Genomic DNA, 19,446 nt, shown 5'->3' on the forward strand with positions numbered 1-19,446 from the left:
TCTTGTGCTCAGTGTTCCCCTTTATCACTCGCTGTTCCCCTTTGGAATGCTCCAAGGCTTTATTTTAGGCCCCAACATATTTTCATTGTATCTGTTATCTCTGGAAAACAACATTCCTTTCATTGGTTTGCTGGTCATTAAATGATATTTTTTTCTATTGTAGCAAATAGATCTGCTTAGTGTCGGACAGTAAACCGAAAAGTGGATCAATTGCAATTACAGCAGCATTATTATTATTATTATAAATACATGTTTCCCTGTGACGCAGACCCAGTCCTACTTCAGTTTAGTCTTTATGACTAAAAATACACATATTATCTCAGATGAAGAATAACTTACTTCATGCTAATAAATGCAGCATATAACTTCTTCTATTTGGAAATTCACCGGTCTTGAATGGTGATGAGAGTACGATTAACCTCCTGGCATCTCCTCTCATCAGATAACTTTGGTTTTACTTTGTTGTCTTCAAACCTTTAAAAATCTGGCCGTCCTAGCAGATCTACTGCGGTACAACAGAATCCTGGTTTTAGCTTCCTGCTACTGGTTCCTGTTTAAGAATTCACAGCACCACGTTATTTTGGAGAACTTTTATCACTCGTGCACATACCAGACCCATGGGACCATCAAAACCAATTATTTTCTACAAATTCCTAGTTGCCAGTTATGAAATAGATTTGACATGGCTTTTTTTAGTCGCAGCCCCTAAGCTCTGGAATCGTCTCCCACCTCATGCGAGATCTGCCAATATGACTGAACTATTTATAACACCTCTGGAAACGCTTGTATCTCAGGTTCCTGCTCTGGCTGAGCCTGATACACTGACGTTTGATTTGTGGCATCACTAATAGTGTTGTTTTTGCTGTTGTTTTGTTTTTGTTATTTATTAGCTCCTGAGATTCATTGTAGACTTGCTGGCTTGTTACTTGTTCTGATAGTTTTCATGGTAATTGTACGGACAGCAGTCTGTGCAGAGTTTTTCTAAAATATCTTCTGTTAAATTGATAAGGTGAATATATATTTTCTGTTTAGCTCAATTCATTTCAGTTCATCTTATAGCACCAACAAATCTATCCTTGAGGAACTTAACAAGACAAACAGGGCCAATTCATATATAATCACACAGATTCTTATTCAGTCCAAATTAAATTATTACAAATCTGATAAACTCATCGCAATTTAACCATATTGCCAGATGTAGAAGTAGTTATAATGTATTCAATTCAATTCCAAGTGTAATACAATAATATATATATTTCATTTCCAGGGCTCTGCTGGTACTAATGGAGTCAAAGGTGACAAGGTAATTTTTTTTTGCTGCTCACAAGCGCACTACCTCTGTCTTACTACAGGAATGCCAATCGAGCTTATTAAAGGTATAAATGTGTGTCTTCTGGTTCCAGGGGGACATCGGTGTTGGAGTCCCTGGTCCAAGAGGGGAGAGAGGAGATTCAGGACCCAGAGTAAGAAGCCAGTTATGGGACTGTAACAGTGTGTGTTTGCACTGAAGAGTAAATTTACATTTGGATGATGGAAAACTCACTCTGGCGTGTTTGCCTTTTGTGTCTCAGGGGGAGGAGGGCCGAGCCGGCTTGGACGGGGACAGAGGACCAGCGGTAAATATCAGAAGTTTCTGTTTTCATGTGGCACTCGGGAGCATAATGCAGACCACCAGGGTGTTTTCTGAAATGCTTTCAGCACTCTCGTTCTCCTTTCTGAAAGCATGAAACGGTCTTGTTTGGAGGCATAATGGAAGCAAAGAAGCATCTGTCTAATGATTATACAGATGAAGAGCCTGTCTCACAAGGACACAAAATGTTTTCTGGACTGTAAACATATCATTCACTGTGTCTTTTCCTCTCTCAGTGTTTGCAATTTTTAGGGAAGAAGGAAATCACAATATAGCCACACGCTCTAAGGACTCACAATGTTGTGTCTTCCCTTAATTTCCGGTCATTTATTGTTGAACGAGAACAGAAATAATTTCTCGGTGGCAGAAGCAGACATACAGGAGTCATTTTTACATGGAAACATAACGTGTCTTTGTGTTTTTCCAACAATCAGGGCCCATCAGGGATTAGAGGTCTTCGAGGAGAAAAGGTGATTTTCTTTTATTCATTTCTTTTCCCATTTTTACTTATCCTCAGGTAGTCCATCTTCTTCATCTTGACTTTTCTCTGCGTGTAAAACAGTGAACTAAATTTACAGAAACCAATAAATTGTTTCACCTAATCTGTGTTCTTTCTTCTTCTTTTATTTTTTTTATGTACAGGGAGACGGCGGACTCCCGGGTGAGAAAGGAGATAAGGTTTGTACATTTTAATATGCAGCGAGCGCCGCTGCCATTCACTCTCTCGCAAAGTGTATTTGTTTTATTTATGCATTTGAAATCAATGGGAAACAGTAGCAGCGCCTGATTTGATGGAGCTCTTTCTCTCGCATCAGGTTGGGTGAATATAATGAATTTGCAGAATACTGATGAGCTGAAATGTGAAACAATCACAGAGCGCGAGAAAACCAACAAGGATAAACACTATTATTTTTCCTCTGTGGGGGTCGAAGCAGCACTTTCACAACCTGTCCTGTCGCTCACAGGGCGACACGGTGCTGGTGGGAGGACCACCTGGAGAAAAGGGCAACAAAGGAGAAACGGTCAGCGGACGTCCAAAGGCACATTGTTCTAAACGAATATTCACTCAGAGAAAATAAGCGCCGGATTTTGCTGCTGTTTAACTCAGGGTGACAGAGGAGTCAAAGGCGCTCAAGGAGAAAAAGGAACGAAAGGTCAAGAGGGTCCATCGGGAGAGCAGGTACATTTAAGTGGAGGGGAATCGATTGGCGTTTAATATGAGCAGTTTGAAGATGGTCGCTCTGATTCACAACTCTGTCAGCGTGAAAGAGTTTCTTGTTTCGCCTTTTTTAATTTGCTCACAATGTGTGCAATGTAATGTCATCAACGTGGAGCATACGACTCTGGTGAAAGGTTTGCACACACTGATGGAGGAAATCGATAGTTTAATTTCTTTAATTGTGTGTTTGTTGGACTACGTGTGAGAATGATTACGAAACAAAATTAATGTCAAAAAGCAAGAAAGAATTAGGTTCAGAAGCTTAAATTTAATGTGGATTTTCTTTCATTAGACATGAGGGTGAAAATATATACATACTTCCTTAAATGTACAGGTTGCATAGAAGCCAGACCTTTTTTTTCTTGTTTATAAACCAAAACCCTAATTTTTAGATCTTTATAAAGGATCAAAATGATCTTGTTGTACAATTAGATCAGTATGGAGAAGGGCAAGATCACTGAAGTACTATAGCAACAAAGAAAGTCATTAATAACTGGAGAAAATATGAAACAACACTGATATAAGAAAAAACTGGAGTTTTCTGGCAGTCTAGTAAAGAAACATGACTGCACAAATTTAGTCAAAAAATGCTCCAGCTGGTTTGTCCATGTGGGCAGCTGCAAATTTAAGTGAAGCTTCAAGGTTTTTATTGTGGGACAGAGCATCCTGTCCTGTCAGCTCCCTCAGTATGAGAAATCTGTGTCACTATAAGCAGGGACAGGTGTTTCTGTTTGTGGCTGAGCTTTGGAGGTTCCTGGATATTTCTGAGCATTTGAACATCCATTTTCTTTTCACATGACGAGGTCATTTAATTGAAACGGGACAAAGTCGGGTGTTGCAATTGGATGGAGATGTAAAATTTGTTTTTGAATTGGAAAGCCAGACAGCTGGGAAAACTGTCCCAAACTCTGACCTCAACGCTGTTGAAAAATGGGAGTCATCTTAAAAAGCCAGGTATGTCTCAGAACACCAACCAATTTCGATTATCTCTTCCCTTCTGATAAGAAGGGTGGTAAAATATCCAGAAACTTGCTGATCGCTGCAAAATACACGCTGTTCAGGTGGAATTTGCTGAGGGACATTTAGTGAAAACGTTTGGGAAGGTGTGTATAAATTTTAGCTTATATTTATCAGTGTGACGATGTATAGATTAAAGAAAATCCCAGACAAATTCAAACTTGTCCACTTACTTTTGAAATTCTGTGAGTCTGTATGGATATGATGACATTCATCTCCGCAGCGTGTATCGAAAGTTCTCACTGAAGTTACAGGGATTATTCAGGTATTAATTAGTTAAATAAGTTGGTTCAACCATCGGCAAAAGGAAGAAGATTTGTGCAGTTTACGTGCTAAAATGTGCAGATTATCAATGTGAGCATATTTGTCATCAGGGTCTAAGAGGAGAACCCGGAGAGCGAGGGTCCACTGGTTTCCCAGGGGCCAGAGGCCCCGGTGGACAGAAGGCAAGTGACATCATTAAAAACCAAATCTGTCTGAGAAAAATGTTTAAACTGATAAAAAACATCAATTTCAGAACACTTGATTTGAAAAAAAAAATTAAAGGAAATCAAAGCAGAATGAATAAAAACTCAAAGGAGCAAAGCACAGTGATGAATTCAGGCAGCAGAGCAGAATTTGATTTAGTAACAAGTTTTGTTTTGGCAACATGCAAAGAAAAGGCAAAAATCAACGAGTACGTCTTGAAGAGTTTTCATACTGATGCAGACATTTCTGCAGTGGTATTGTTTTTATCAGCTAAGCTGTGAAAACGTGTATTACTAAAGCAGTGGCATATATTAATATTTCAACAGTTAATTAAGGACATTGCTGAAAACATCACTGCGTTTAGAGCTGCACCACATGTCCAGTGACAGTAGTGATTTTTTTTTTTTTTACTGAGTGAGGACAAAAAGGATGCAGTACGTGCAAGCGTATTAGACTGTAAGTGCAGTATATTCAAATGTGCTTGCTTTTAAGATTAAGAGACACAAGCACCAACATGCACACACACCAAATAGTTGAAGGTCACAGAAACACAGGCTGTTATTATATTAATGTGCCCTGCTGGGTGCAGTCTGTATTTTATAAAGTCAATCCTGCAGTTAGACTCACATCTAATGTGCTTTCTGTAGAGCAAATCTGCCCTGGCACATGTTGGTAATCATTTTTCCAAATAGGGTCTGTCTATGATGCCGATGAGAAGAAATGTAAAAAAAAAAAAGTAAATTAATAAGTATCATCATCGTCACAGCGTTTAGTAATAATGTTGCCTATCGCAAAGCCTTGGATTTTATCATTGTAAATTTTGTTTTTCTTTGTTTCTGCGCAGGGAGAGGCAGGCGATCCTGGAGTGCCTGGCGAATCGGTACATGTTTTCACTTCTCCATGTTCTGTATGCGCATATTTCATTAAGATCGGACACACTGGACTCTGTCTTGTCTTCTTTCTTCCAGGGTTTACCTGGAAAAGACGGCCTGGCAGGCCGTAGAGGGGACAAGGGAGAAGTTGGTGTCAGTGGACTGAGAGGAATCAAGGTATTGTAGTTGTCTGCGTTGCATTGAGTGTTTGGTTATTATGTGGTTTCAACCTTCCAGTAGTAGAGGGTGATGGCTGCTTCAAGGGTTTGGAGGTGGTCTAATCAGAGTTTAAATCCCCTTTTAACAATTAGGTGTTGTCAAGTGTCAACCTTTCATGCAGTCACATTGTCATCCCAATTTAGAATTTTTTTGTTTTTAATAAAATCACATTTATTGGAATCCCTTTGTTTATGATTTTCAACCCATTTTTACCCATAGCAGAGCACTTCTTCTTCTTTTTCTTCTCATCTTAACATTTCAAAATGTTGTAACATCATTTCTCTGAGGGATCTCCGATCTTGACTTTTTTGCATAGTATTTTTTTTTTTAGACCATCCATTGTTCGGGGTTCTTCTCTTTTACTTCCTTCTCTTCAGTTTCCCTACAGATATTGTCCTGTAGGGTATTAACGTTCTAGAGACTCCAATCTCAAGAACGTTAATTGCAGTGGAAGAAGTCTGATTTTGTGTCCGATGAATGATTTCCAAGTTGATTTGGTGTCACAGACCTCTGATGTCCTGAGAGAGACATCTACTGACGCGTGTTTTCGGTTTTATGTTGGGAGTACAAAAAGTTAGATTTTTTTTATTTTAAACCTAATTGATTTTTCTTTGGCCTCTAAAAAAGTTCCCAGAGCCTTTTTTGCTCTGAAGAAAGAAACCGGCCCACAGCGTCTCATGTTGTCCTACATGCTGACGAGTTAGCATGAGATTGTCATCCACACCTTCATTTTTTGGTCCAAGCAAAACTCACCTGAGGTGTTTGTTGCAGACAATACATCCCGAACACCCAGTTGACTTTCATAAATCATGCAGTGGTTGTCATGGCAACTGGGTGACTCCAAGATGCTGCAGTCCTCTTAACAGTAAGCATTGAAAGCGGCGTTAACCTCTGAGACGTCGGCGTAAACCGCACATGTTCTCGTTTACGGTTTAGTAAGTGTTACTTTCAGTTATTAAAGAAGAGGAAGAAAATGTCTGTCAAAGAGCACTATGCCTGTTACTACCAGGCATAGACGTGTCACTACTACTTCACCATGTAGTTTTAAAAGAAACGCCCCTGTGAGACATGGAAATATAAAGGATCTCACCATCTGTCTGCATTTTTTATTACCGTGCTGAATATAATCAAGTTTCTCTTTGGGCTTTAGACGGCTGCATTTCTCATCATGCTTTTATCGCATCCTGAGTGTCTGAACACACATTACCTATAAAATAACTTCATCCAGCTCCCCGTCATATACATACGGGTTGTTAATGGAAACTCGCTGCAGAAGCTGCTTTAAGTCCGTGGTTTGTGGAAGTCCATTCTGAATAACCTAAGTGATCAGTAAGAGAACCGTCCAGCCAGATGGGTTCTCTGCTCAGCTGCCGTGGTGCATTTATTTATTTATTTCCCCCCCCCACTTAAAGACTTGCAGTCTTTTATGTCTGTCAGTGATGATCTCTTGTGTTTCCAGGGCGACCGTGGACCCAAGGGGGCTTGTGGATCTGATGGACCCAAAGGAGAAAAGGTTAGCTCCTAAGACAGGGAAATGAAAACCGGATGTGTAGAATAATGCATGAGTGAACCTTTACAGGAGCATTTCAATAGATGAAAATATCAAAGATGAACGTCTTTATTAGTTCTTTTCAAAACGTTAAACTCACATATAAAGATTTATTACGCAGGGAGTGTTTATTTCTGTTTTTTACTATGACTAGAGGAGAATTCAGTTTTTCTGAGAATTAAAATATTAAATAAGAGAAATCCATAAAGGATTTTTTTTTTTTTTTGCATTGATCTAAAAAGGTTTTTAATAATGTTGAACAACTTAAAAGTATGTCCGTGAACTCAATACTTGGAGGCCTGTTAGCATGAATCACTGAATCAATGCGGTGTGGCACTTTTTATGGCCGATGTCAGTGACGGTCAGCTGGAAAACATGATATGATGAGCTATGATAGTCTAGGCCATACCAGAACGTTTATCTGTTAAACCTCATTTTATTTTCAATGCTTAAAATTTCAAAGGGTCTTTTATTAGATTTGATTAACATTTAAAACGTATAACTGTGTAATTAAATGTATATACGTAACTTTCACTTTTTGAGTAAATTGATTTAATAAATTAAGAATTTGATCATATTGTAATTTAGTTGTATCTGTAAGCGATGATGATAATAACTGAAAAAATGTTACTATCATAATAAATGTTTTCTTTTTCTATCTAGAGGTCTACATAAATGTAACAATGATCTTAAATTAAATGTTTATTACTTTAATCGTCTGACATCTTTCCATATTTAAACTAAACGGTGTGTTTGTGTGTTCAGGGGGATTCAGGCGTTCATGGACGATCAGGCTTACCAGGAAGGAAAGGTGAACAGGTATGAGCGATGTCTGCACATAAACAAAACGATCTAAAGGTTTTCCTGCAGCTCATTTTTGCTATGTTCGTGTTTCCAGGGGGACGTCGGACCTGCTGGGGCGCCTGGCACGCCTGGAAAAGAAGGACTAGTTGGTCCCAAGGTATAAGGCAATATGCTTTCATTAATACTAAAAAATAATCCAGATGTCTAAACTAAAACATTTAATGTGTGTCTGTAGGGAGACAGAGGTTTTGACGGGGTCGCTGGACCCAAAGGAGCTCAAGGGGAGAAAGGTGAAAGGGTGAGTATTTAGGACATGAATCTTAAAGTATCTTCTTCTAATCTAATCATTTTTATTCATTACACATGTTCATCCATCATCACTGCGTCTCGCAGCGTCACCCGTTCTCAGGAAGTCACAAAACCTGAAATCCACAGTGAACTGCGTTTGTGTTTTTTTTAAACAGGGAGCGTCTGGTATCCCTGGTCCTCCTGGTCCCAGAGGGGCTGACGGGCCCCCCGGCTTGACTGGCCCACAAGGACTGGCTGGTGCTAAAGGCCCTGAAGGACTCCAAGGACAGAAGGTGACACTCCTCACTGTGGATTAATCTGATTCTACACCTACAGTACATGAATAATTTATAGGGAGAAAAAGACAGAGGATAAACACATCTCAGAAGTCTATTGGTGCGCCAAAAATAGCTTTGGTTCTGAAGTTGGAGTTGACACGATCTAATAATAGGCCTGAGAGTGAAGGAAGGATGTTACGACTGATATAAAAAGATTACAGTCTTTTTGTGCTCCTCCTGTCTTTGTTGTCCTCTTCCTTTTCCACTCGCCGTCTTCGATTGCCATCTATTCCCTCAAGTTGATTGGCACTTTGAAGGGCTCTCAGTGTGACTGGCTTGTCTGGTTCATCATCAAGTTAATAAAGGAAGCTGGTGACGGGGTGGATCAGGTCCCTGTGATGGACGCACCTTTCAGATAGAGACGCTATTTTCTGCTACACTGACGAAAAACATATCTTTGTCTTTACTGATCTTCACTCCTGCAAAATGGACATGGAAGGTGATAAATAGTGATATAAAGAGTTTTATAATTTCTTCATCATTAGTCGTGTTAATGCTGCAAATGGAGAAACTGCAGGAAGACATTAGGAGGGGAGAATCAGAATTTAAAAAAATAGATAATTGAGAACTAAAATGGCCCACCGGTCCAAAATGTTACCAAAGGCAACACCTGAACAGGATTACAAAGGAAATTTATGGTGCCTTTGAAAAGTATTTACAATGCCTGATTGTATCCGACTGATTCGTACAAAGATCTGAATAAATGTGGTGAAACTGGATCGATTTGTAGTTTACTTATTTAGCTCTCGCCGCTTAAGCTGCAGTTATTTTCCTCTCGTCTAAATCCAAATCCTTTCTACTTCATATAAGTAAGAGTCACATGGAAACAACCATCCATCCATGATCTACATTGAAGTTGTGGCTCTTTCGACAAAATGTGAAAAAAAAATGGGTGCAAGTACTTTTGCAAGGCACTGAGAGGCCCTTTTTTTTTATCATCGTCAAAACGATAATAAAAAAAATAATAAACTCACACAACCAGCTTTGTCCATTGATTTGTAGCTTCCTTTTTTTTTCACATCCCTATTGTAGGTGATTTTTCTCCCAGACCATTCTACTATAGCTATATAGCCCAATAAAAAGTAAATTACAAATGCAGTGTGTGTTCTGATGCGTGTTTATTGGAAGCAGCATTAATAACTCAGGGCAGCATTTATTTGCCTCGTTGTGCTTTGTCAGTGTTTGACCCTGCTGGCAGTCCACCAGTTTCCTTGAACAAGCCACTGACTGAAAACCTGCTAATCACTTGTACGCTCACACTGGACCATTGTTTTCTGTTCAACTCATCGATGCTTTTTTTTTTTCTCTCCCTCTCATCTGTTGTTATGTTGCATCAGGGGGAGAGAGGCCCAGTTGGTCCTGCCATGGTGGGACCTCGGGGCATCCCAGGAATCCCTGGCGAGCGAGGAGAGCCGGTTAGTATTCTGACCCTCGCTGTTAAGGTTTGTTTTGTTATACAGAATTTTTTTTTTTTTTTTTCAGAAATGCTTCATTTTTTCATTATTTATTGCTTTGACAAGTAGCTTTGATGGTATTTGGACCAAAAAGCTGATTATATAAAACGTCACTCAGACTTTAAAGTTGCGTTTTGCATTTCTTTTGCTCTTGCAGAGCTACAGCTCAGCTTAGTTCATGTGAGGATGCGACTGTGTGAACGGCTTCAGTTGCACGTCACTTTTGCTGATTTGACCTTCCTGCTTTGTTTGTTGATTTTGTTCAAACGTGGAACAAACTGGCCCGAGTCTATGTAGCCACTTCCCTGAAAGTCTCTTTGCTTGTCCTAACACCTGTCCACATTGCAGGGAGACATGGGACCAGATGGAGCCAAGGGAGACAGAGGAGAGCCGGGCATGACGGTCAGTGCGGCGTCGTTACCGCAGGGTTCAATGTGAAGACAGGAAATGACACGCATCCGCAGAGTTCTTGCTGTGCTGCTTCATAACACCGTTTCTGTCTGTCTGCTTCTTGTTTTATATTCAGGAGGATGAGATCAGAGAGTACGTTCGCGCTGAGATGAAACAGCACTGTGGTGAGTCCGTCAGCTTACGTGGCAAATTTAAAACATTGTTGTCCTCCAAGCTGAACTCCAAACTCGATAACAGAGCATGAGTCACAGTACTTTTGAAACTGTTTACGAGAAGCCGTAGAAAAACTGCAGCAACGTTGCATTTCTCAAAACTGATCTGTGCCGTTTTCTCTCTTTCTGATTCCCTGCGGTCTGTTTGACTGATCCGCTCAGCGTGTGGAGGTGAGTGAGCCGCCCCACTGCAGCAAGCAAGACAAAAAAGGCTTCGCTACACTGCAGTGAGAAAGTATTTAGCGCTTGTAGACTCCCTTTGTTCTGGCTTATTTTGTCACACGATAATGTTTTAGATCAGATAAATACTTCGGTATCGGAGATGTATGTCTCAAGTAAATGCAAAAAGGGAGTTTTCAAATTATTTCTTTGCTTACAAAAAAAAATACACTTTCCAAACCAACCAGGTCTGATGTAAAGATGCAGTAGCTTTATTCCTAATCAATGGATGTGCCACCTTTGGCACTAACCACTGACACATTTGCAATAACTTGCAATGATTTGATTCCTCTGTGAAGCAATTATTCCTTTCAGAATTGTTTTAATTCTGCTACATTGGAAGGTTTTCATTCTGATTCGGGTCATACCACAGCCACATGTACTGACACGCACACACACAAGCACACACACAAGCACACACACGCGCGCAGCCCCCCCACCCCCCTCCCCACCCCACACACACACACCTTAGAAATAACAGAATATTTTTCATAAGCTTTAGGTAATCTTGAAAGGAAAACCTAATTTTTCCACATAGGATCAGATTTGGTTTGGATACTTTTTTTCCCTTAACAAAAAAGGAAACATCACTTTTTATATTTACTTAGGTGAAAATATATTTGATACAAATTAAATATGAAGAAAAGCATAAAACAAAATCTTTTAAAACAAATTTTGCAAGTGCTGTTGTGGTGCAGGGCCAAGGCACAACCCATGTATTGAGGCCTTAGTCCTCATGCTGGTGGTTGCAGGTTCGATTCCCTGCCTGGTGACATGTGCCGCATGTCTTCCCCCTCTCTCATAACCCTCCTTCCTGTCAAACTACTTTCAAATAAAGTCCACTAGAGTCAACAAAGCCTTAAAAATTTTTTTTAGCAAAACTGTATGAACTCATTTGTTGTTATGGAGTCTGCAGTCACTTATACTTGATTTGAAAAAAAAGAGTGTACGTTTCATATTTTATTAAACAAAGTTACTCCACAGACAATTTTTTAAGCAATGTGACCCCATGCATATTTCATTTTGATTAATTTTAATACACCAGGAGTTAATTATTTGCATAAAACTCAACTTGTGCCCATGTTAATGTAAATAAATAAAAATGCAAATTAGCAAAAACCTCCCAAACGATGGTACTTACCCACATTCAAGCTAATGTGTTTGTTGTGTAAGTTGTTAATGAATGCAGGACAACACCAGTGTTATGAACCAGCATGAGATAAGTGATGCTGAAGCAGACTGCTAATGAATATGCAGAGAAAGTAGCCAAAGTCAGTTTCTCCTCATGTTTAATCAATGTGTTATTTTTCAGAAAAAAATATATTTGTTTCATAATTAACAACCTAACAAAGATTTTAGTCATCAGTTTGCTGCGATGGCAAACCAAATCTAAGTCCAGCTTAAATGACAGAAGTCATTATAAACTGGGATTTGAGTCTTGAAAGGATTAAAAGCCAATTTTGGAAAGATTGTTTCTGTTGATCAGTCTTGGGAGAAATTGGCGAATCCTTTCATCAGGTGTTTGTGTCAGATTGGTGGGTTGATTTATTATTATTTTTATTTTATCCTTTTCTTTTTGTGGTGCTTTTGGGATTGTTCATAGGTCGTATGGATGAATGTTATGCAGCAGGACTTGAAAGTTTATAAACTCTTTGGATGTTTCTGTCTTTTTGCATAAATGGGATTCAGAACCAGATTTTTTCTGAAAGTCGAATAAAAAGGATCAAATGAAGTTGAAATGATCCAAAAGACAAAAGTTCTGCTTTTGCTGTATGCGTTATATCATATGAAGAAATGCTGAAAGTTAAATGTTTGCAGTAATTGCTGATTACCTTGGAGGAATTATAGAACAGCTTTTCTTCTCTTTACTTCATTTCTTGCAGCGAGATTTCTTTTGGGTTAAGGTCAGAACTTTAACTTGGCCAGTACAACAAATAAAACTCATGTATATATTTTAAACCCCACATAGAAGACACAAGTGACAAAAAGTAAAATGATTCATGTGCAGTGAAAGATCCCCAAACCATTTCACTTGCTACAAATGACATATCAAATTTAACCTTATATCCATATTTAGACTATTTCTTCTCTTATTTAGCAGCTGTTTGTTTGCGTGTTTTTCATGTCATTTTATTTTATTTTGACTAAGTAATAGTCAGCATTTTTCAGCTTTATAAAGTGTTCTTTTGCATCATTCAGAAATCTGCTTCATTCTGCTGTTTAATTATGAGAAGGGAACTTCAGGAGGCTCTAAATTCAACGTTAAATCAGCTAAAATCGAGAGGATGAAACGGCATGAATAAAATTTCTGCATTTAATTTTTGAGGTCATGAAAATGTAAGAATAATGGGTCTCCTAATTATGCAAAAAAAAATAAATGCAAAGATTACCTAAACTTTCAAGCATCGGTGCTGCCAAAATGTTTCTTTCTTCTTGTTTCCTCATTTTATTTTTCCTTTTCTTGTCTGTGTCACCTACCTGGCCTCTCTCGCTCTCCGGATCATCTTTTTGCTCCTTTGCACCCATGTTCCTCTCCCTCCTGCCCGGCTCTCTCAGGTTCAGGCCCTGACACTCGGTCCCAGCCCACACTCAGGGCTCGACCTACGACAGAGCAAGAACTGGTACTGAACGGTGAGAAGGGTGAGTCTTTGTCCCACGGCTCTGCAGCTGACTTTAGTCCGTTTGTCTGTTCGTTATTAACAAACATGCAAAACCTGGTGGCGAAACACGTGGAGACCTCTGAGAACTGGGTGGTTTTCTGAGCTAGAAAACAGAGGACTCCACTTTTGACCCAGAATGTATTTGTCACGTTATGTGAAGACAAATACAAGAGTACGGTTTACCGACTGTTCTGACCTCACAGTGCCGACAGAGCAATTTAAAAGCTCTGATTAAAAAAAATAAATGCATAAAAAAACAACTAAAAAGAATCCAATATTCATGTTACACAAGCAGCAAAGTTTCCACTTGAATTTAAGGCAGTGATGGCCACAATGAAAGTCCTGTTTTCACTGAACTTGTTCTTCTCAGCTTTGCCACATTACTTTGATAGTTTGAGCCTTTCATTTATTCAGAAAGCTCCAATTTAAACAAACTCCCTGGTGAGCAGCACTTAACTGTGCTTCTTTAAGTTTCTTTGACCTTTAATCAAGAACTCCAGATCAAGTTTACTAAACACAATCAGTTCAAAGAGTCTGATGCAATGATTTAAAGGGAATGTAAGACAAAACTACACACCTTTCAGAACTTCCTTTTGCAAATACCCTTTACTACTGTGTTAGAATAAACTGTCTTAAATGAAGCCTTCAGTTAGATGACTTGATAAGCTGTAAACAAAACATATTAGTAACATAGAAACATGAAGTAACATTACATGTTACTTATCAAAAGTAAACAAAATAAGCAAACACCAATTCCAGTATAAGATGTAGGCCAATGATTGACTAAATTAATGTTTTTTTAACAAGTAATGGTCATCAAGTTTAGTTTCATGTTTCTGAGAATAAGTCTTGAGACTCAATTAAGAGTCTGGAAACGGACTCCGCCGTGGAACACTTGAAAGGCTCAGAACACACACTCTGTTGGCACTGCAAGTCATCATTACTCTTCACTCTGTCTGAGGGCTGGAGAGTTTCAGAGTCAGATGAAGGATTTTGATCAGTGTGATGCCACTCCTGTGTCAGGCCGGGAGCTGCGTGTGGTGGTAAACACCAACGACCCCGAATACGAGCACATCTACTCCATCGAGGCCCTGGACGGCCCCATGGACGACATGCTCTACTTCTCCACAGAGTCTGCCAATCTCACTGAAGGTACTCTACGTTTAATAAAGTTTTGTTATTTGTGAGTCAAGTTAAAATGTATGCCTTTAATTCAGTTTGAGACAGTTTACCATGTCTTCCTAAATGTCTTTGTTTCTGCAGCTGTGCAACGTCAATCATGACGTTGTCTCCATGACTTTCAGTTTTCCATTAGGATGCTTTTGCTCTTAGAATCACTGAAATGTTGGCACGTCTTTGTTTTCTGTCTCTGTAAATCTTTTCTGTCTCTGATTCCATCACCAGGCGAGGATTTTAAAACAAAAGCTGCCAAAGCCGATTCGAGCAAATCAAGCGGCGCTGCCGGGGCTCACAAAACAGCCGCCAGTCAGAAACAAGCAGAAGTCCCACCTCTGGCCGCAGACAAGTCCAGATCAGTCAGGCCCAAGAGGGCTGTGCAACAGGAAGGTAAAGCAATTCATATTATTTTTCATTTTGGGGACAAATTCAGGGTGAATTTTGCTGTCCATGTCTGATGTTTGGTCCTGTTTTTATCTTGCAGTAGGCAAGTTGTGCTTGTTAGTGACAACTAACAAGCACTTTCTAATAGTTATTCACATGAAGTAATTGATTTCATTCATGCATCCAGGTAGCAAAAAAAAAAAAAAGCAGCATCCCGTGCCTGCTTGTCTCAAACCCCCTCGCTTTCACTGCTCTTCTTCCTCTATTCCATTTTACCAGCACCGCGCTCATCCCTCGCTCTGTTGCCATTCATTCATGCACACTTTTTTACACGCGTGTGTTCTGCAGGTCCGACAGACCTCTGTCTGCTGCCCATGGACGAGGGCAGCTGTCAGAAGTACACTCTGCGTTGGTATTTTAACAGCCAGGTTCGAGCCTGCAGGCCTTTCATCTACAGCGGCTGCAAAGGAAACGACAACCGCTTCCTTCACCTGGAGGAGTGTGAGCAGGCCTGCCTCCGGGAGACCGAAGGTACATGAAGGAACAAACTGTTATTAGTCGAATATTAAGGGTCAGGATCTAATTAGGGCTGTGTTTTTGCAGATTCTCAACCCGTACAGACGACACGGTGATTGTGGCTACCTTCTCCTCCACCACAAGAATGTTTTTAAAGCTCATTATGTTTCAGATGTCAGTAGGTCTTTGTTTATTTATTGCCTCTTTACACCCAGTGGGACTTTACACTGTTTTTCAAAGGGCCGCGTTTCTTCCAAGTGGATATTTAGCGAAACAGAATCATTTTTTCAGTATAATATCAAATCCTTATTTGTCATTCTGACACCGAAAATGTGTCTTTGTCAATTTTTAAGACTTCACCACCGCAGAGCTAGTTCTCTCAATTAAACATTGCCGCCGCATTAAGGTGTTTTGGGACCGTCAGTTCACGTACTTCACTGCCAGTAAGACTAATAGGTGCAAATTAAGCAAGGACAAAGGCAAACAACTCAGCTCTCCTTACAGACTAGAGATTAACAAGACAAAGTTTTACAAGTAATTTAAGTTTGTTGATTTTCTTTTTTTTCCCCCATGTCTTCATTATCTTTTAATTCACTTTTGGACCAGTGGATTCTGGTCTTTGTGGCCCTGACACTGTTTCACTTTTTTTTTTTTTACCTTTCAAAAGTATTCACATCCCTTTGAACATTTTGCACATTTTGTCATGTTTAAGCCAAAATCTTTAATATATTCTGTTAGGATTTTATGTAATGAATGAACACAAAGTAGTACATAATTGTAAAATGGAAAGAACATGAGGCAGGGTTTTAATGTTTTATTTTATTTTATTTTATTTTTTTTTCAAAATTACATTTTTGACTTGACTTGGTCTTCAATCCCAGCTGCATGTTTCTTGGGGTATGTCTCTGCCAGTTTTGCTAGATGAATTTTTCTCCTCATCCCTGTTTCCAAATTATCTCAAGCTCAGCCAAATTGGATGTAGAGCATCCAATGTTTTTTAAATCTGGCCATACATACTCTGACTCTGGGCCATTCTATCAAATAGATGCTCTGGCTCCATATATAGGGGGGGGGGTTGTCTGTTGCATCAACCTTTGCCCCAATTTCCAGCCTTTTACAGCCTCTAAAAGCTCAATTATCCTGTATTCATCTCCTTACACTCTGACCAGCCTCCCCGTCGCCGCAGAAGAAAATTATCCTCACATTGTTTTAGGCATATGACCACCAGTTTTTCACAAGCAATCCTATCAGGAGCAACTTTCTTTTTGCTTCAATAGAGGACCGATTTATGAAGAGCACTGCTAATCGTCTTGTCAACAGATTCTTCTACCTGAGCTTAAAGTCTCTTCAGCTCCTCCAGAGTTACCGTGTGCCTCTTGGCTGTGTCTCTGAATAGTAGCAGTCCAGTTGGAAACAGTTTTAGAACCAGTTTAATCCAGTTTTAAATTTCCTCACAAATCGTCGCCGGCATGTGGTCCTTGGTCTTCACGATGCTGTTTGTTTTCCGTTGGTCACTAACAAACATCTGAAACCTTCACAACTTTATTTAAGGTGAGATTAAATTACACACACACAGGCAAACTCTAGAGGACTTCATAAAACAATCAGCTGCACTGGATTTACTTAAGAGAGTCAAGAGTAAATGGGACTCAATGCAAATGTGCACCACACTTAGATTTGAATTAAAAAAGACTAAATAATGTGAAGTCTGTGGTTGTAATGTGGAAAAATGTTAAAAAATTCAGTTGCTATGGAAGAATTTGCAGAGCACCATATGAATCAGGCATGATGGAGAACGCAGTCGGAGAAAAGTTGTGAATTCAGGAACAAAAAGTGAAATAGGTTGAATTTTTTCTGAAATTATCAAACTATTTGCTGATTTTGTAGATAAGACATTTGTGGGTATAATTTTCTAAATTTGCATCCTTTGAGACATTTAAAGATGAGAAAAATGCAATACATTTATTTTTCAACAATGAGGTTGATACAATTGAATAGCAAATATTACCCTGTAATTTTAATTGTGTTAAGTGAAAAGTTTTTATCTCTTAAAGTTTTGTTCCATTTAGCTCCTCCCAAGAAAATCGAAAGGTGTTTTTTATACATTATGCCTTAATTTAATCCTTTTATCTTTGAATTGCGCTAACTAAAAGTAAAGTTATTTTATTGATTTTCTCAATAAAATCTTTTTTTAACTTAGTTTTTTGAGTTTAGTATTCCAGGGTTAGCAAAAGGCTTTCCACCACCTCATTTAACTTTGAAAGCTACAGCATCAAATTGTTCTTACTGTAAATGTCCAAAATGTACCTAGTTTATTTTCATAATACTATCCGACTTAAGTTGTGTGCAGTTTTCTATTGCGTTCGTGATATGGTACTTATAAGAACTCCGATAACTTCAGTACGGCTTTAGTAATAACCGTCTGGGTCCAAGTTTGGAGAGCTTGTGTGCAAATTACATGTATTTTCTTCACATTTATTTTTTATCCAGGGACCAATATATGAGGTTTGTCATCTGCTGTACATTGTTTATTTTTCAGAGTTTTAAATGCAGATTCTCCAGATGCATAAAAATCTAAATTGAACCAGACTGATGCACCGACACATACTCTCTATGTAAAAAAAAAAAACAACAAAAAAAAAAAAAAACAGATGAGCAGGACCAAAATACCCTCCGGTTCGTCACACCAAAATAACTATGCAAGCATGACTATGTTGTTCTGGGTATCGTGTTAACGTCTGTTTTTAAAAATGAAGTATCAAGCACAGTAATTTGTTGTATGTATTGGTGTGTTCATTATTTTGGGGGAAAGTTGTGTCTATTTTCATGACTGCATGTTTACCTGCCAGAGAAAAGGTGCTATTTTTAAAGGTATTTTTATACTGTATGTTGAAGGTGTGAGCTTGTATTTTTGTGGTTTGTCGGTGTTTAACTATGTATTTCTAATAAAGCAAATGCTTCAGTGGTACTGGTGTCAGTTCTGTTCATCCTCTGTTACAGATGTTTTTGAACAGGTGGAAACGTTTCATTAACAAATCAGCACCTTGAGAATTAGCTTGAAACTGAAATCTGACGAAACGGCGACATTGACGAGATCATTTCTCAGTGGAGAATTTGAGGAGATAAAAAAAGAAAATTACGAGTGCGAGTGCAGGAGTGTGACTTATTAGTCGTTGTAATTTCATCAGCAGATTTTATTAATGAGCAGATTTTACGGCTGTCAGCCACGACTCCTCCTCCTCCTCCAGTGTTTGTCTTTGCTCCCTGCCCTCGCCTGATTTCCCCTGGTTCGTGACACACTCGCTCCGTATCTGCTTCGTCTGACTTCATCAGACCTCATGCAACTTTATCAACTCCTTCACCTCAGCCTGAATTTATGTCTTATCAAAGTCATCTCATCAGGTGCGGGCGGTGGTTATATTGGGTAGGACAGGACTGGAGTGCAGGGAGAGAGATGTAACATGTCAGGATGAAGAGGTGGAAAAGCCTCCCAACGCGAATGACAAGATTGAGTTAAAAAGGTCTGAGAACTGTGGGAATGTGTGGGATGGGAAATATTTGCACTTTGTAATGGGCCTCTGTTACTCAACATTGTTTTTGGTTGTTTTTTTTTGCCTTGGTTTTACTGTAAAGGGACCTATTTCACTTCCTTTTAAACTGGAGTTTCAGACCCCTGCTGTAGAGGCTAGATTTATACAAATGGTCCAATTTAACAAAATGCTAAACGATATCAAGAGAATGCAATGGGATCTTAAGTGTTTCATTCAGTGTTTGATTATGTGAGAACTTACTCTGTTATCATAGAGTAGGCATCAATTTTAAGCTGCCAGTTCTTTTATTAGAAAATAGATGTAGGTGGATAGTTATCCCTAAACAGCTGAGCTGAAACTCTGTTATTTTCTTCACGTGGACATATGTAAAATAAGGAACACTGGCGTCAACCCTGAATTACAGATGATTACTAAAGATTTCACTTCTTCTTGCTTAGATATTTTGTCTTGGCAAACAAG

At 39.1% G+C, this 19,446-nt stretch overlaps 1 protein-coding gene across 1 annotated transcript in view; it reads left to right on the forward strand.

Annotated features, from left to right (window-relative positions):
- The window catches only part of col7a1 (collagen, type VII, alpha 1), a 76,974-nt gene extending 60,827 nt beyond the window's left edge, over window positions 1-16,147 (forward strand). Inside the window, exons 96-119 of the mRNA XM_017305020.1 lie at window positions 1,268-1,303; window positions 1,404-1,463; window positions 1,572-1,616; window positions 2,065-2,100; window positions 2,273-2,308; window positions 2,596-2,652; window positions 2,739-2,810; window positions 4,241-4,312; window positions 5,179-5,214; window positions 5,303-5,383; window positions 6,885-6,938; window positions 7,740-7,793; window positions 7,873-7,935; window positions 8,014-8,076; window positions 8,243-8,359; window positions 9,742-9,819; window positions 10,207-10,260; window positions 10,385-10,433; window positions 10,644-10,652; window positions 13,257-13,340; window positions 14,384-14,512; window positions 14,765-14,926; window positions 15,269-15,451; window positions 15,524-16,147. Of these exons, the coding sequence (XP_017160509.1) occupies window positions 1,268-1,303; window positions 1,404-1,463; window positions 1,572-1,616; window positions 2,065-2,100; window positions 2,273-2,308; window positions 2,596-2,652; window positions 2,739-2,810; window positions 4,241-4,312; window positions 5,179-5,214; window positions 5,303-5,383; window positions 6,885-6,938; window positions 7,740-7,793; window positions 7,873-7,935; window positions 8,014-8,076; window positions 8,243-8,359; window positions 9,742-9,819; window positions 10,207-10,260; window positions 10,385-10,433; window positions 10,644-10,652; window positions 13,257-13,340; window positions 14,384-14,512; window positions 14,765-14,926; window positions 15,269-15,451; window positions 15,524-15,552 (1,659 nt within the window). The 3' untranslated portion in view covers window positions 15,553-16,147. The remainder of the gene's footprint in view (window positions 1-1,267; window positions 1,304-1,403; window positions 1,464-1,571; window positions 1,617-2,064; window positions 2,101-2,272; window positions 2,309-2,595; window positions 2,653-2,738; window positions 2,811-4,240; window positions 4,313-5,178; window positions 5,215-5,302; window positions 5,384-6,884; window positions 6,939-7,739; window positions 7,794-7,872; window positions 7,936-8,013; window positions 8,077-8,242; window positions 8,360-9,741; window positions 9,820-10,206; window positions 10,261-10,384; window positions 10,434-10,643; window positions 10,653-13,256; window positions 13,341-14,383; window positions 14,513-14,764; window positions 14,927-15,268; window positions 15,452-15,523) is intronic.
- Window positions 16,148-19,446: the final 3,299 nt, after the last annotated feature.

Source organism: Poecilia reticulata, linkage group LG5 (assembly GCF_000633615.1).
Source record: "Poecilia reticulata strain Guanapo linkage group LG5, Guppy_female_1.0+MT, whole genome shotgun sequence".
Lineage (NCBI taxonomy): Eukaryota > Metazoa > Chordata > Actinopteri > Cyprinodontiformes > Poeciliidae > Poecilia > Poecilia reticulata.